Below are 19,243 nucleotides of genomic sequence, written 5' to 3'. Positions count from 1 at the left end.
TTGCATTGATATTAATAATATTTGAAAGAGTTCTTTTTAACCTTTGTGACTTGTTCTTTGAGAATTTATCTTTGAACCTTTACTAGTGTTATAGTTAAGGTAAGTAATTTCTTCTTGTGATATCTTTGATTCTTTTTGGTATTCTTTAGAAGGTGATTAGTTTATACATACTAGTTATTGTCTTTAGTTACTCATAAAGTGGTCAAGATCCAAATTTATCGTTTTGATTTATTTTCTCAAGTAAAGATGTTAGATTTCTTCCATAAATCTATACGTTGTTACTTGGATCTTGTCAAGGCCTTGGAACATCAAATCCTTGAAAATTCTTGGATCCTTCCTTTGAATTTCCCATATCTTTTATTAGTTTTCTTCTTCTTTTCTGTTGTTGCTTCCGCATTGTAATATTTAATTATATATTTGTGATTTCCTTCATCTCGATGTTATCATAAAGGGTGAATTTACTAAGTTATCTTTTAATTTTTTTAATACACTCTATCTATATATTTTATCCATCAATACCGAGATTAACAATTAAACAACTTTCTTGGAACTTTACAATGTGTATTAAAGAATTAATTTTAAAGGAAAAAGGAGAAAAGTTTGATTAATGCTATCTTGATGTTGTAAATCAACAAATAATTTGGCACAAATTTTTTTAGTAATGTGAACAAGTAATATGAGGCAAAGGGAGTACCGGTTTAAATGGGCATGCATCGCACTTGTAGTCTAACGGTTATTTCAAACACAAATTTAATAACTATTATTTCAATTAATTTTAAAGTTATAACTATAATAAAAATAATTAAGTTATAATTTTGATGTAATGTAAAATTTATTTTTAAAAAGTTAAATAGTCTATCAACATTTCATGTAGGGGTTGTATGCTTTTATAAAATGTTGATTGATGGAAATATCTCCAAACATTGAGCGGAATTTATGTCTTACAAAATTAAATTATTGGTAATTAAACAAATATTATTTGATATTCAATAAAATTACAATAAAAGTTAAGTTGATTGAAAGTATGAGTGCACTTAAATTTTGATTTCTAGCAAGATAACGGTCTTCCAAATCTATTATTCAAGTCCTTAAAATCAAACGTTATGTTTCTTTCGGTTTATAAGTGTTCTAGCATTCTTGAAATCACCTATTATTTAGAACTCAAAACCAAGAGATAATTTCAAAGATCTTTCCTTAGGTTTGACTTCGTTTCGCTAACCTCTGTTATGATATATGACATTGCACTTAACTTCCTTATTTTGATGCTTTTGTAACAATATTTTAATTTAACTATTATTAATGTAAAAAAAATCACAATCTGACTAATTTGTATAACAATGTGTATATATATAAAAGAGTGTATATTAATTGTATAATAACGAATATGAAGTGTATGTACGTACACCTTTTTTTATTTAATTATACATTATATATACAGTAGTTATACATTGTTTTACACTTCTCTTTGAGAAACTGATAATTGGTTCATCTCTTCTAGATCTAGGTTTTCTTTTGCTTTTACATTATATAATTATATATATAATGTATGTAATTATACATTATATATACAGTAGTTATACATTGTTTTACACATCTCTTTGAGAAACTGATAATTGGTTCTTCATCTCTTCTAGATCTAGGTTTTCTTTTTCTTTGGCTTTTTGGTTGTTGGAGATTCGCTCTTCAATTCAAGTGTTCACGGTTGAGACACATTAACTGTTGTAAGAGTAGTGGGTGAAAGTAATGGTGCTCTCTTGTGGTTGCTAGGTAGAACTTTTCTTTGTTGCGGATTGTGAATGTATGACGGTGAAGATGAAGCTTATGTGCTGTTGTATCGATGGGGATGAATGGTGTTGTGCTTGGCTAAGGCATCACAATCTTTTTGTTCGGCTACCGCTGAAAGAATCAGTAACGATATCAACATCATCACTATTAGATATTCTAACATGCTTTACTTATAAACAAGGACGGACATGCTAGCACAATATTTTGATGACAGTTATCAAAAAACCAGGTATTAGACATAAATAGGTGAGTCTGTCAAGTCTATTAATTCAGGACAACTAGCCGAAAGTCTTCTTTTGTTGTCTGCACGCACTTTGGAGCAAGGAGGAGTAAAAACATCAATAACCTCAACTTCACTAGGCAAACCAGTTGCCAATGGATCATGATAGGCATCCGTTTTTATTGAAAACAGCCTGTTGGCCTGCTCGCCCAGCTGCTTCCCACCAAATTCATCATCCAATTCATGTATCTCTTTCTTGTCTGCAACATGAAAGGAACCACTTTGAATTGAGGATGACCTTTCCGCTGGGGAGTCAATGATAATGTATGAGTGCTCTAGACCGGGAGTGCTATTTTGAATTGAAGATGACCGTTCGTCAAGCTCTCTCCAATCAGTTTGTTCATCGTCATTTTCTTTGATGTTGTCTTTGTCTTGATTACTCAAAGAACTGTTAGAATTTGTGGAGCCGGCTGATCTTCTGTCAACTAATTCTTCACTGCTCCCCTCATATTCTTCACTAGTTTCCCACTCGTTGGTTGTATACTCATCCCTGTCAATTCCTGTATAACAAGGAAGTTCATCCAGTGCACAAACACGGACTTTCATGTGCTCTGGAATACTGGGACAACAGGCTGAGTGCATCTTGTATTTTGTGGAGAAGAAATTTACTGTGAGATTTAGGCTGAACATAGAAGACAAAACTTAATGAGACTCCAGGAGAACAAAATGATAAGACTCGTCGGTCCACCTCAGGGAAAACAAAATACATACCTTTGCCACTCAGGGAGAGTAAGCATTGTATGTGCCAATTTTATCTTATTAGCAACTCCTCCAAGAGTTTTGAATGATGCTGCTGCCTGTCTAACTGCACGGGATTCTACTGGATGCTGCCAGGCCCACTCAAACTGCAATAAAGAGAAGAAGAAAAAAGTGATATCCCCAAACAGCTTAAATTCAGGTTTCAGATTGACAAACACCAACTGGCACAAACGAAGAGAATATGCCTAATTGTGAAATAAAGTGGAAATTTGACATGAGAATTAAGGCAACAATAAGCCGTGGGAGCATTTAAAATTTTGCATTAAGAGACTCTGAGTCCTTTCAGTGTCAGTGACCAGAGGTAACCCAACAAAATTTATGGTAACAAAAACAGTTTATGGCGTTTGGATTGTTTTCTCGAGAACAAAGTCCATGCTTGGATAGATTTTCTAAAATAACATAAATCTCCAAACATGTAGATTAGATAGTTAAAAAGAGGTACCTGGAGGGCGGATACATTTGTAGGGAAGCCATATATGCATAAAATCATCTCCCAGGGACGCTTCTTCTTGGTCCTCCATGCACCCATCGTCGCCTCTCCATTGTGCTGTCGAATTCTACGGCGAGGGTTCACTGTAAATCTGCCCAAACAATTACTTAATTGATTACCGAAAGCCAAAATCATTATATTATTTTGTCTGTTTCAATCATAATCAATCCATCCAATTCAAAGACTAGAAATTAATTAATTAAAATAAAAACAATGGCAGGGGGAAATAAATCTATGTAGCTTTGTCAAATGCTGACTTCAATTACATGTATTAAGCAAAAACAAAAACAAAATGAAAGAAAAACTCCCCTCATTGGAACCCTAAATTGATAATGAAGGAGAGGAAACGAACCCGATGTAAGTGTGACCCTTGAACCTGGGGCACATAGATGTAAGCAAGTAGCAGGCGAAGAATTTGCTTCCTTCTACTTCTTTACCCTCATCTCCTCCTTCTGAACTAACTTTCTTCTGCTCCCTCCTCCCCTTCCGTTTCCCCATCTCTCTATCTCTCTCTCTCTCCTCTTTCTCTCTCCTCTTTCTATGTGTGTGTGGAAGTCTGCAGACAGCGAAGCATTTTGATTCCCTCAAATCAGCCTAAATTCGACCGTTGTGATGCCCAGGATTCCAATTTCCCCTTTTCTTCAAAAGTGGGCCTTGTGGGCTTTTTGGATACTAATGCGAAAATTTCATCCGTCATTTGCTCGGGTTCATCAAAATTTTGTCACGCGAAATGTCTGAAATATCCTCTAATAGATACTCCCTCCGTTCCGTTTTAGTTGTCATAGTTTTTTTTTTGAGATTCAAGGTATATGAACTTTGACTAACATTTTCAGATATATTTTGTATCATATTGATATGAAAAAAATGTAACTTATAGTACTTTTCATATAGTTTTTGAATATAGGTGCATTAGTACACTATAATTTTATGTGCTCTGACTTCTTTTATTATCTCTCTATTACTTTATGTACTTTGATTACTCTATTTTATCTGTGTCGCTTTCGTTATTTGCGTTATTCGTTATTTGCTTTCTAATATTGCTTTGAATTTTTTGGCCTTATTTGACCTCTTTTTATACTTCTTTTGAGCCGAGGATCTCCCGGAAACAGCCATCCTACCTTTGTAGGAGTAAGGTCTGCGTACACTTTACTCTTCCCAGACCCCACATTGTGGGATTTCACTGGGTTGTTGTTGTTGTTGTTGTTGTTGTTGTTACTTTATAATATTGAGTTAAAGTAATATAATTTAATTTTAAAATTAGTCAAATTGACTTCCGAAAGCAAAAAATGACAACTAAAATGGAATGGTGGGAGTATAATTAAACTTACACTTTAAAAACTCATAAAAAGTGTCGGGTGTCGACTAAAAATATTTCCTACAACTAAAGATATCTACATCGCATCCATCTCCATCACTATTTCTCACACCCACAAAATTCACATAAATCCTCTCTTTCTCACTTGTTTTTTTTTGGATCTCACTTTTTACTTGAAAATTGTCTTCCTCCACCTAATGAATTAGTTTCAATTTTATCTTCACAATACAGATAAGACAAATCAACCTCTTAGCGGCATCACCAACACGAGTACAAACAATTCACGGCTAATGAATGGATCACAGATGGCAACACATACATAAGAATTGGATTAAGCTAAATGGAAAAGACCATAAAGGAAAAAAACATTTTGGATGTTTCAGATTTTGAGAATCTTATAAATATCGATTAAGTGGTCGAGAAAACACTGTCGATTGCTTCATCTTTTTGCGCCAGAGGCGCAAAAAGATGGAGATATATATATAGTTGGCACAGTCATAGCGTAAGACGACGATAAGGGTGGGAAAATCTTTGTCGATTGCTTCGTATTCTCCATGGAGAAAAGTATAGGATGATTCTGTAACACATCAAACCTTCGGGTTAAAATTTAAATTGTTTTATGTATGTAGTTAGATCCAAAACTCGTGAATTTGAATGTATCTAGGTGTAAAGGTCAAGTCTTAAGTGTGGAAAGTGTGTTGTATGTGAATCATGGTCATAATGAAATATTAACACAAAGTTGAGTTGAAAACTTCCCCTATGATGAAGTTTTTCGTATAGGTTCATACAAGTGTCAACTTCAAATAAATATATCTCCTAGACTAGAAAGGGTTATGTGACTCATAACCTATCAAATTAAATGTATTTGAGTCTAGTTTCTAACTCAACAAACCATTTGTCAATCAAATATTTGTACAACAAGTAATACCCATTATACTCGACAATGCTCGTTTTGCATGCCCAACCCCGCAATCCAGCCATCAGTTGGGCGATACCACATTGAAGGCAGTGTTAGTGCCTTTTTGTGCACCCAAGGTGTTAGTTGTACGTTTGTTGATGAGTTGGTATGTTACAAACTTATTCGAATCTTCAATATGAATTATTTCTATATTTTAATGTTAATTGAAAGAATTTTAGCCTTTTGTTCTCTTATATGAAGACATTTCTTTGAAACATGAAGAATGAAAGATTTGAGATGAAAAAACACTAAACATGTTGACAAGGAATGGCACCTAGTAAAAGTGCACCTATGTTTCGCAGGTGCAAGTAGATGCAAGGGGAAGAACGGCGCCGAGCAAAAGTGCACCTACATCTTGCAGGTGCAAAGCAAGTGAGGTTGACCGGAGTTCAAGGGTAATTTCGTACTTGAGAAAAAAGACCCTCTTTGGAAGGTTTCAAGGAAATTTTAGGAACATGTGTAACTTTTTACTAGTATCATATTCTCCAATTGGGATATTCTTATTAGTATTTAATTAATCATTGTAGAACTAAATGGTCACGACCCAACCTAGGGCCTAGTCGTAATATAGCGATTGAAACCCCAGAGGGCTCCAACCAAGATCTTGAAATATCATTAAGCATGCATAAGGTTAATGTTACACCCCGAAAAAAATATTGTTTTACTATGGCTATAGATGGCTTAACCGTGAGCTGAGGTGGAGCCCACTTAATAGATTTTTATAAAAAGGACATATGATAATTTATATGGATAATGTATGTGAAGTTAAACACAACTCAAGGAGGACCCTTGAGCCAAATCCAAGTGTGAGCCCTCCAAAAAGATGTTTTTAAGTTATGTTTTTGGGCAATCTGACTTGGGGAGACCCTAACGCCATCATGGCTCAGGAATTTGGGAAACCTTATAAAATAAAAGTTGTAGATAATTGGATTATATTTCCAACCATAGGTTTTGGTAATTTATTCGATATCGGTATCAAGAGATATGACAGTTTTACTGAACAAAGGTGCTGGCTGCGAATTTTAATTCCGAATTTTAAAAATGGCTCGACCGGTTTTCAAATTTCTACTGATATATAAATATTAATTGAGATTAGGGATTAATTAACCATGGTTGAATTATTAAGTGGAAATTTGAGATTAATTGAGATGAATTAAATTAAATAGTGGGATGAAAAGTGATCCCCACTGCCACATGGCCAATTCTAATTGGCCCATGCTTTAGTAGGGGACATCTAGTCACCTTGGGCAGCACACATGGTCTTCATTTTGACCAAAATAGCAGCCAAAAACGTGTCCCAACTCCAGAATGTTCAAGAAAGAGAGAGAATTCCTCATCTTCTCCAAATTTCCTAAACTTTTGAGAAAGAAAGAATAGAGAGAAGTAACGAGATAGAGAGGCGGACAAGCTTGAGAGTGAGGGAGAAATTGAGGGATTAAGTGTGGTGATTATTCAAGGTTATGGAAGCAAGGATGGATCCATTAGAGAAGCAAAAAAACGTTTTTGACCAAGCCCTCAAATTTTCAAGCAAATTATTTCATAAAAGCCTAAGGTAAGATTTCATCTCCTTTTTCATTTTTCCCTCATCTTGAAGGTAATTGAAGCTTGTGTGAGTTGATGAATGTATGAAATTATGGGTGTTGATGTTGAGGCATGGTAGGAGACGTTTGGGGCTGTTTTGGTGTGGAAAATAATGAATTAATTTTGCTTAGTATTTGATTGTTATTGTTATGGATTTTGGGATGAGAATGAAGGGATTAAATGGTTAAAGTTGAGGTTGAAATTCGTTTGTGGGATATGGTAGGACTTGTGGTGATATTAACATGGCTTTCTTGAATTTAAATGAGTGATGTTTATGTTGAGGGGCTGCTGCAATAGGTCACGAAAATTGTTGAAAAATAATATGAAATAAGGTGTAAAAATTATAGGTGTTTTGCTTGGCTTGTGGTAGGTGTTCATGAGGTTTTTGAACATCTTTATGTTGTTAGTTAAGGGCTATTTTGATAGGTTGTTATTGTTCTTGTTGAGATTGGAATATTAATGATAATTAAGGTTATAATGAAGATATTAACTTGTATTAAATGGACTTGGAAGCAAGAAAATCCCATGATTAGTGTTGGTATTAAAATGGACAGATTTGGAGTATTTTTGAATATCGTCTTGGCTTGTCTTGACATGGAATTTGAAGGTGTGATTATTGATGTTGCTTGGGGATTTTATGACTAATTTGAAAGTGGAAAAAAAGTGAGCAATATAAGGGAGTTGCTACCCAGAATTTTGTGTTTTGCAAACCCGTTTTTGGATGGGACTGCTGTTAGTAAATTTAGCATAACTCCTTGTGTAAATCTCCGTTTTGGTTGATTAAAGATGTTTTGGAAAGCTATTTGATAGAGCTAAAACGTTCATTTAGACTCTAAAACCCAGTTTTACTTTTATATACTCGAAAAAGGGTGATGAAGTTAAGGGGAGGTGCTGTCCAGTTTTTTTTTGTTTGTTAGAAATAATCTACTAACGATAAAAACGTTTTATGCCTTTCCATATATTAACCATAACGCTTAACCTATTAATATAGGTATGAGGCAGCATATACATGTTGTGTGTGGATAAACACTAAAGGTATGTAAAGCTAACCTTCTTTCTTTTGGCATGATTTATATGAAACAAACGGACGAAGGTATAAATTCCAAAGAAACTCCTATTCTTAGAGACACTAGGATGGCTAATGTTCGTAAATTCCTAAAAATTATATCTTTATATTTTGATACATGAGTTTGATTCCAGCCATCCTATTTTGGTATAATTCATCTTTTGATATAATTCATGCTTTAGTATAATTCATAATGACAATCGAAGGTTACTTGAAATAACTATTATCTGGATTTTTAAATGATAGTTATTTCAATTATTCAATTGATCCCCATATTATGTTTCGAAATATGGAAAATGATTTCTGAAAGACTGTTTTGACATAGACCATCGTGACATAGGAAAGAAGTACACTATGATTATAGCTCAGTTTCTTTTATATGACTTGTCATCAGGATTACGCTATTAAGTCTCTATAAATGTTTTTATATTTTAAATTGCATTTAGTTTCTCACTACTCTACTCGTGCATACTGTAACCATTCTTTCACTGAGCCTGGGCCAGGATATGTTATCAAGCATACTTCTCTGCATTTTTCGCCGTGCCCCGACGTGAGGGGGCAGGTATGACATGTACATGGGTTGTGGTGTATGTTATGCCACGGAGTTATGCTGTGCCATGTACACATATGATTTGATATGATTTGATATGGCCATCTGATATGATATGATCTGTTACGGAGATATTCCCTACTCTGGTGTTATGATGTGCTGTGGCGCCAATGACAGGAGGGCGACCACGTTTTGTTCACCGAGTCCCATGACATGGGGCCGGATATGGCATATGTCTTTGCATATATGATTTGTGATTATGATAAGCATTTTGAAATTTTGAACATTTATTTCGTTTTCTGCACCTACTATTCAGATTATGGTTTTACTTATTACAGTTCATGTTTTACATATTCGGTACATTTTTCGTACTGACCCCCTTTCTTCGGGGGCTGCGTTACATGCCCGCAGGTACCAAAGTTTGATTTGCTGATCCGCCGGTTTAGGACATCTGCTGTGTTATTGACAGTGCTCCCTTGTTCGGAGCTTGTATTTTGGTACTGACTTTATCTCTGTATATTTGAATATGTTGGTCAGGGGTACGACGGGGCCCTGTCCCGTCATATGGCTATGCTATCATCTGTAGAGGTCTGTAGACAGAGTTATGTTGTGGGTTTTGTATATATGGTTTGGGTTTTGTGTATTTTGTGACGGTCTATCAACCCTCGTGCCTATATCTACTTTTATGATATATTTAGTAATTTCTTCTAATCACTACATATGTTTATTCGATTAAAAAGGCTAATTTGGGATTAGGGTATGTTTGGGTGCCCAACTCGGGCACCAGTCGCGGCCTACGGGGTTGGGTCGTGACAGTTAAGTAAGTACAAAATATCATAGTAAGAGTCTAATAAAGAATCATAAAAGATGAAAGTAACTTGACGACACAGACTCTATAACATTGTCCAACTAGTGACTTTGCTAACTAAGAAGGGCGAGGGACTAAGATATGTCCCTAGCTCACCCTTAATAATACGAATATAACAAAGTCTTTTGAATCAAGAAACAACAACTCATAACCAGCCCTCGATAGATGAGGACTCACCAACACATCGTCAGCTGGAACTCTTCTAGCCACGTGTGATAGGAGTATGATATTTAACCTCTACAATATGAGAAAACATAGGCAATAATATGTATTAGTACGTTTGAATGTACTAAGTATGTAGGAATGACATGTAACGAAAGACATAGAATGCAATGATCAAATATCATGAGTGATGAAAGAGAATAAGTAAGTCATGAGGAACTTCCATAATGATCAAAGAATTTAAAGACATCGTAGAAATCACAAATAGACATAAAGAGCATATACATATGTTGGATAGAAACCATAACAAAAAATCAGACCATGCGAGATATAACATAGAATCCTGTTGTCTCCCCATACAATAAAGAAATGGGGAATCTACTTGTTAAGGTTGACTCTACCCCGCTAGGCGGGTCATGTACATACTCTATATGTGGATCTACTAGTTAGGCCATAAAGTCAATCATATGGTGGCACGTAGTTATGAGACAAGGGAATTTATATAATCATTTGGTGCTAAGTCAAATCCCACGGAATTCATAACATAATAATTGTGGTTAGCATATATCGTAACTTGTTCAAAAACTTTGTAATTCATAGAATAACTCATTATCATGTCATACTTGTAATGTGAGTATTGGCCTTTCAACATTATAATATCATACTTGCATAATTCATGTCATTAGGTCCCTAGGTCACCACATAGGGTCCTAGTCACCTTTCTTCATATCTTACATGTAATTCATAACTTGAACATACTTGTAATCCATGATCATAATTCATACTTGAATTTAGTTTAAAACTCATATACATAATCAATTTAGATAAAAACCATGATAATGCTTGAAATCATTAAACCTTCATAATCATACTTCATGTGTATTATCACTGAAAAAAGCTTCACGCACGGGTATTTATAATTTAACTTGAAATTTTGCAATTAACGTAGAAACATACTTATAATGATCATTGATAATGATTAAAAATATAATTGAAAAAGCCCAACATAATTCATCAAAATAGAGTTTAAAGATAATGAGATTTTTGAGTGAAACCTTGGGACTCCATGGGTGAAAGAAACCCGTGGATCAATCCTCAGAACTTTCACCACAAATCGATATTATGACTCATCATTTGGTCTACGACTCATCCTGCAGAGTCGTAGAACCTCACCTACCTTTGGTTCTGAACAATCCAAGACTTCCCTCTATGACTCGTCTCTACGAGTCGTTGGAAGTACTATGAGTCGTAGGAAGACTCATAAATCTGATGTTGTCCTTATTTTGGGGAAAGTTTTCTTTAGTTCTAACTTTTTGACTTTCGGGATCTTACAATATCTCTCCCTTGGGAATATTCCTCCTCAAATGAAATTAACTTATCATAGAAAGGACATGGACCGAGGACTAACAACCCAACATGAATACGATGACACATAGAAAAACATAACCCATGATATTTTCAATTCTTAACATAAATCATATTTTTAAAACCAATTTCATGAACATACATCCATAAGAAAGACATACGAAACTGAAACGTAGGAATTTAATTGATTCGATCATGAGCAACTTAGTACCTTAGGCTTGAGTGGAAGGAAAGATATACAGATAAAGCTTTATCATGTCCGCTTATGCTTCCCACATAGCACTCTCTACTTGTTGATTTCTCCACAACACCTTGATGGACGTAATAATTTCATTCCTTAACCTCTTTACTTGCCTATCTAAAATTTCCATCGAAACCTTCTCATAAGTCAAATTCTCTTCAACATTCACATTTTCCAATGTCACAATTGAATTTGGATCACCCACAAATTTTCTCAACATCGACACATGAGATACCGGGTGAACCATTGGCAACTCAAACATCAAATCTGACTAATATGCCACCTGTCAATATGCTTCACTATTCTATAAGGTCTAACATATCTAGGACTCAATTTTCTTTTCTTACCAAAATGTATTACACCCTTCATGGGTGAAACTTTCAAATAGACCCAATCATTCACCTCAAATTTAAGTTGTCTTCTTCTAGTGTCCAAATAGGACTTTTGGCGACTTTGAGCCATTTTCAATCCTTCTCTTAAAAGCCTTACTTTCTTCATTGCATCAACTCCCAAATCGGGACCAATCAACACCATCTCACCTACTTCGAACCATCCCACTGGTGACCTACATCTTCTTTCATACAATGTTTCAAAAGGATCTATTTAGATCTAGAGTGATAACTGTTATTGTAGGCAAACTCAGTCAATGGCAAATGCTCATCCCAACTTCCTTTAAAATCAATAACACACGCTCTTAACATTTCTTCCAAAGTTTGAATCATTATTTCGGCTTCTCCATCATTTTGAAAATGAAAAACAGTACTTAACTTAACTTTCATATCAAGACCTTTTGAAAATTACTTCCAAAAATGTGAAGTGAATTGACTATCCCTATCCGATATAATAGACAAAGGAGCACCATGAAATTTCACAAGTTCACGCATGTACAACTTAGAATAGTCTTTGGCATCATAAGAAGTCTTAACTGGTAAAACATTTTCCGACTTAGTCATTCGGTCTACAACAACCTAAATAGAATCGTATTTCCTTCACGTACGAGGCAAACTCATCATAAAGTCCATATTCACATCTTTCCACTTCCAAGTGGGAATATTAATGTCTTGAGCTAAACCTCCCAGATTTTGATGCTCAACTTTCACTTGTTGATAATTTGGATACTTAGCCACGAACTCCGCTATGTCCTTCTTCATATCATTCCATCAATACACTTTCCTCAGATCACGATACATCTTTGTGGATCCCGAATAAATCAAATACCGTGAACTATTAGGCTTCATCTAATATCAACTCTCTTAGACCATCAATATTAGGAATACACAATCGACCTTGATAATGAAGTACCTCATCTCCCCTTTAGGAGAAAGCCTAAATGGATTTTTCGGTAGCTAACTTCTTCAATTCAACCAAAATCAGATCATGGTCTTATTTAGCCTTAACTTCCACCACAAGAGACGATTCCAAACCATTATGTAAAAGAACACCCCATTATTTGAATCAACCAACCACACACCTACACGTGCCAATCTCTAGACATCCTTTATCTTCCTTCTTACCTCCTCAACACGTACAACACTATCAATGGATAACCAACTAAGATCATCGACTACCACATTTTCCTTACCTAGATGGTACAACACACTAATATCATAGTCCTTTAGAAGTTCAAGCCACCTTCTTTGCCTAAGGTTCAAGTATCTTTGGCAAAACACATATTGCAAGCTTTTGTGGTCAGTAAACACATCAATATGAAGCCCATAAAGATAATAACGCCAAATTTTCAATGCAAACACAACCGCCGCAAGTTCAAGATCATGGATTGGATAGTTCCATTCATGCACTTTCAATTGCCTAGAGGCATATGCTATAACCTTACCATGTTATATAAAAATACAACCCAAACCCATACGTGAGGTATCACAGTAGAAAACAAACCCATCTACACCACCGGCCAAAGTCAAAATAAGAGCCGACGTAAGACGATTCTTCAATATTTAGAAACTCTTCTCATATTCATCCGACCATTGAAACTTCACTTTCTTCTAGGTCAACCTAGTCAAAGGTAAAGAAATAGAGGAACACCCTTCAACAAACTTTCTATAGTATCTAGCCAAGCCCAAAAATCTTCTAATATCCAAAAGAGACAATGGTTTAGGCTAATAGTTTACCGCCTTCTTTTTCTTTGGATCAACCTTAATCCCATCACCGGACATTATATGACCAAGAAATGCCACTTCCCTTGGCCAAAATTCGCACTTAGTGAACTTGATAAATAATTGCTAGTGTCTCAACATTTGCAACACAATCCTCAAATGACTCATATGATCTTCCTCATTCTGAGAGTAAATCAAAAATGTCATTGATGAAAACAACCACAAACATATCCAAAGTATGGCTTGAAAATACGATTCATCAATTTTTGAAGATAGCAGGAGCATTAGTCAACCCAAATGTCATGACTATAAATTTAAAATGATCATACCTCATTCGAAATACCATTTTGGGAATATCACACTCCCTTACCCTTAGTTGTTGATAACCGGAATGGAGATCAATCTTAGAGAAGTAACTTGCTCCTTGTTATTGGTCAAACAAATCATCTATCCTCGAAATTGGATATTTGTTCTTTACGGTAACCTTATCCAATTATCGGTAATCTATACACATTCGGAGTGACCCATCTTTCTTCATAACAAACAACATGGAAGCACACGAATCAAGCAATTCATAAACATCAAAGTTAAAGACCTGTAACATACCCATGACCACTTTGGGAGTCTCATCCACATCTTGCCTAGCATGAAGAGCATAGAATCGGTTGTTATATTGGCCACCCTTTGGTTGAGCTTGGTTGCCTTATTGCACTTGTCCTCTTTAATTGTGACCTTCTAGATATTTATACGCAACATGAGGGCACTCGGATTGCTTATGGCCCATTTTTCCACATCCATAACATGAACCCATTCCCATCAAGCATTTCCCTCCATGATTCTTTCCACACTTTGAACACTTAGGGAAAGAAAGGGTTACTAGCATTCACACCTCCTTCTTGAACTTTAGGGAATGGAACCCTATCTCTAAAAAACTTCTTCGAACCTTGGCCTTGTTGAGAACATCCACTAACACCTCCACCGGTCCAAGCATTAGAGAACCCACCTTTATACTGGCCCTCTTAAAATCCTTCATTCTCATCTCTTTGAGTTTTTCTCCCTCAATTTGTTCGACAAAAGTCATGAGTCAAAATATGTCCATTTCCTTAAAAAGCATAGCGGTACAACACTCCTTTGTAACCAAGTCAGACACCCCCGATATGAATTAACTCATTCGGGCACGTGGATCAATAACCAATGAAGGAGCATACTTGGATAGCTTAGTAAACTTGAGGACATAATCCTTCATACCCATGTTGCCTTGTTGAAGATTGATGAACTCCAACCCCTTTGACTCCCTTAGCTCAAGAGAAATTTAGAAATCAAGGAAAGCAAGCTTGAAGGCTTCCCAACCAATAGGACCGTCATCAACTCTCTTCAACTTCCATTGAGTGTACCAAACTTTAGCAACACCTTTGAGTTGTTAGGACACCAACTCCATTTTCTCTTCCGAAGTCACCCCTATAATGCTCGCTATCTTATACACCTCATCAATGAAGTCTTGGGGGTCCTCATCCACTTTCGAGAACTTGGGAGGGTTCATTCTTGCAAAGTCCCTCACTCTAAAAGCTAAAGTAGGTATACTAAGAGGAGCAGCAACCCCTTGATTGGCCAGTACTTAGGCTAGCATGGTAAAAGCAATCCAGAACTCCACATTAGTCACTTGGTTGGGTAAGGTACCATTTTCTTCAGGAATCAGAGAAACTTGGTCCTCATTAGCATTGATTTCTCTTTGCATAGGTTCTCTTCTTGGAGGCATTTATGAAAAATTAAAAAGGAGAATCGTTAAGGAAAGGAAGACTTAAAGTATTCTCTATCATACGACATAAATTATGAAAGAAGTGAGAGTTTCCTAAAATACCTTATAGCCTCATATTCATAGATGTGGATTGCTTCACACCCATGAATAAGACTCTACTTGATGCATCATATTGGATACCATAGGACATATTAAAACTTGTGCTTTGATACCAAGTTTGTCATAATTTGACCTATGGCCTAGTTGTAACACAATGATCGAAACCCTGAAGGGCTCCAACCAAGACTCTTGACATTTAATTAAGAATATACAAGGTAAAGTAAATGTAAAAATATCATAGTAAGAGTCTAATTATGAATCATAAAAGATGAAAGTAACTTGACGACATAGACTCTATAACAATTTCCAACTAGTGCCTCTACTAACTAAGAAGGGCGGGGGGCTAAGATATGTCCCTAGCTCACCCTTAATAATATGAATAGAACAAAGTCTTTTGAATTAAGGAACAACAACGCATAACCAACCCCCAATAGATGAGGACTCACCAACACTTCATCAGCCAGAACTCTACTAGCCATGTGTTATAGGAGAGTGATCCTCAACCCCTATATTATGAGACAATGTAGGAAACAATATGCGCTAGTATATTTGAATGTACTAAGTATGTAGGTATGACATGCAATGAATGGCATAAGATGCAATGATCAACTATCAAGTGCGATAAAAGAGATTAAGTAAGTCATGAGGAACTTCCATAATGATCAAAGAATTTAAAGACATCATAGAAATCACAAATAAAAATAAAGAGCATATACATATGTGGGATAGGAACCATAACTGACAATAAGACCATGCGATCTATAACATGGAATCTTGTTGTCTCCCCATACAAAGAAGAAAAGGAGAATCTACTTGCCAAGGTAGACTCTACCCTGCTAGGCGGGTCATGTACATGTGCAATATGTGTATCCACTAGGTAGGCCATGAAGGCAATCCTATGGTGGCATGTAGTTATGAGACATAAGACTTTATATAAGGACCCCGTAGGTCGATCCCCCACCTCAGGTCATCATTCGGTGCTAAGTCAAATCTCATGAAATACATAACATAATAATCGTGCTTAGTATGTATCATAACTTGTTCATAAACTTTGTAATTCATAGACTAGCTCATTATCATGTCATACTTGCAATGTGAGTATTGGCTTTTCAACATTACAATATCATACTTGCATAATCCATGTCATTATGTCCCTGGTTCACCACATAGGGTCCTAGTCCTCTTTCTTCAAATCTTGCATGGAATTCATAACTTGAACATACTTGTAATCCATGATCATAATTCATACTTAAATTTAGAGTAAAACTCATAGACTTAATCAATTTAGATAAAAACCATGATAATGCTTGAAATCATTGAACTTTCATAATCATACAAAGTTTCACCACGACTCCTCTTTACGAGTCTTCATGGTTCCTACGAGTCATTAAGTGACTCGTTAACCTTGATCATGCCTTAGTCAAATTTCCAGTGCTGAACTCACGTCCACGACTCATCTCTACAACCCATAAAAGTCCATTGGAGTCATAGACTAACTCGTAGATTTGGGGATAGTCGACTTTTCATGAATTTTCCTTTTTGATCCAACTTTTCAACTTTCAAGGTCTTACATATACTTTCTTCTTATGAGCTCTTATGATTATTTAAAGTGATGCATTGACCATATGTTTTGACTTATTATTTCAAATCTCATGTTTTTAAATAATTATTGGTCCTGCATCACATGTTTTAAGCTCAACATGCTACCATTTCTATATTATGCATATTTCTCACATACTTAACCCCCGAATCCGGGCCATGATGGCGCCTATCAAAACCCCCGAGTAGGCAAGACAAACCCAACTAATGCAGAAATCAAATCTCAATCTAATTAAATTATTTATAATATAAGAAGGTGAAAGCAAAAAAATATAACAAAAGAATAGTCGGGCTAGCATATAGATATGTAAATACGATATAAAATATACAAAAGATCCAATAGTGATCAAAATTGACGAACTGACACTAGACCAAGCTCCGGACCTGGTGTCTCCTATACAAGAGTTACTATGTACAAAACTGATGATATATATATATATATATATATATATATATTTGTAAATATACAATTCAGAACTAACTGTCCAAAATACAAAATACAAGTCAGAGCAAAGAGGAAATGTAGAAAGTCTCTAAACGCTGGAAGCTCACCACAATCCGGATCTGGCTCAGCTACAGATGATTAGGCATGCGCTGAGGGTGGCTCAAACTGGGAGTTGCATTAAAAAGATGCAGAAGTGCAGTATGAGTACCAAAATATGGAGTACTCAATAGGCATCATAGGCCGATCGAGCTCAAAAATAATAAATATATAATACGTAGTGCGATGATACTAATAACAATAAGAGAGAAACATAAACTACAAATATGGAAAAATAGGGTACGAGAATAATCATACGGTAATCAAGAGAGTCCAACCAATCATGTAGTCATATCAATAATCACAACTAATAAAATACCAAGAGAATGCATAATTATAACTCGTAGTTAAGGCTTAACATCCTCCAAAAGTATCATGAAGCTCTCGGAATAACCCTCGAGCTCATCAATATTAAAATAATAACCTAGAATATGTATCAATAGGCCTTCCAAAATTCACACCTTCAGCTTATCAATTGAAATAAAGTGTAGCCCAAAATAAATAAAAGGGCCGCCCAGAATCATACCTCGAGCTCATCAATTTTTTCTTAAATTGCTCCTATTTATTCATCAACCAAACATCGTATTATCATCCTTTACTCTTTCTTTTTAAATAGGGCTTTTAACATCATCGAGGTAAATAAGACCAATAGTATGTCAAAAATCATATGACTCTCACCCGAGACTCTGGTTCATGGAAAGTACGGCCTCGGTCCCAATATTTTAATATCATAAGCAACAAAGGCATAAACATAAGCCAAAAATCATATCAAGTAACCAACCAAAACCGTAAAAGTCAACCAACTAATATCCTAGGTTCAAATCACCTAGGACCAAGTTCTAAGAATTCTAACGATGTAAGCAAGTCAAGATATCACCTAAACTAAGGATCCAACAATTAAACCCCAACTAGTCACTAACGATGATCATTATCTCTAAATTCCTCAATAAGATATCAATACTTAATTCACCACCCTAATCATGCATTGCTAGTCAAAACATACCAATTCTAACCAAGCCAAGTCTAAGAAGGGTAAGCCATAACCTACCTCAAAGTTAAAACCGCACCAAAATGACTAAACTTTAGTCTTTCCTTTCCGGCCTGCCTCCAAACGATGTCACTCTATGAAATTATTGAAGAACACATCAAAATAAGGCTAACGATACTCACATTGCTATAATTAAAAATAGAACTAAAATTGGATCAAAATTCGACATTAGGACCCGCGCACAAAATTGAAAAACCAACTCCATCACAAAGTCTCAAATGACTCAAGGAACTTGTGTCTCAAAAATGGGAACATTCTGAGCACCGAAAGAGATCAAACAATCCCACCAAATTCAAGCCCTAGAATAGTTCAAAATGCAAGAAACAACAAAATTTAGTGAAACTTATAAGGTTTTTAGGACGGGAAAGGGTCTTGAAATGTCCCCGCAAGAATTCCCAACACACCGAAGAAAGAATGATCGAAAATGGCTGAGAATTACTCTCAAAATCCCAAAATTACTAAGTCCCAAAATGGGACTTAGCTGCTGGAAATGGGTCTTTTAGTTCACTGAAATCAGTGAATTTATTCATCGCGATCGCGATCTAGGCCTCGTGATTAAGAAGTCTGGTCCAGCTAAACCATCGTGATCATGATGGTTAATCATGTGACCGTGATGCCTAGTGTCTCAGTACTTCGTGATCACAGACCCCTAGGTCGCGAATGCGAAGA

At 35.7% G+C, this 19,243-nt stretch overlaps 1 protein-coding gene and 1 long non-coding RNA gene across 2 annotated transcripts; one reads left to right on the top strand and one right to left on the bottom strand.

The window, feature by feature from the left end:
- Positions 1-1,909: 1,909 nt before the first annotated feature.
- LOC129881605 (uncharacterized) lies at positions 1,910-3,939 on the bottom strand. The gene is made up of 4 exons (XM_055955764.1): positions 3,667-3,939; positions 3,267-3,405; positions 2,777-2,910; positions 1,910-2,687 (listed from the first exon to the last, which is right to left on the bottom strand). Exons 1-4 carry the CDS (start codon positions 3,810-3,812, stop codon positions 2,018-2,020), a joined length of 1,089 nt encoding a protein of 362 aa, XP_055811739.1. The 5' UTR covers positions 3,813-3,939; the 3' UTR covers positions 1,910-2,017.
- Positions 3,940-6,688: 2,749 nt separating this feature from the next.
- Positions 6,689-9,588, top strand: LOC129881604 (uncharacterized). The gene is made up of 3 exons (XR_008765631.1): positions 6,689-7,139; positions 8,160-8,203; positions 9,196-9,588. It is a non-coding gene; the product is annotated as an uncharacterized LOC129881604 (long non-coding RNA).
- The last annotated feature ends 9,655 nt before the right edge of the window (positions 9,589-19,243 follow it).

Source organism: Solanum dulcamara, chromosome 3, assembly GCF_947179165.1.
Source record: "Solanum dulcamara chromosome 3, daSolDulc1.2, whole genome shotgun sequence".
Classification (NCBI taxonomy): Eukaryota; Viridiplantae; Streptophyta; class Magnoliopsida; order Solanales; family Solanaceae; genus Solanum; species Solanum dulcamara.
Note: the sequence above shows the minus strand (reverse complement) of the source record. Positions and strands in the feature narration are given on the sequence as shown.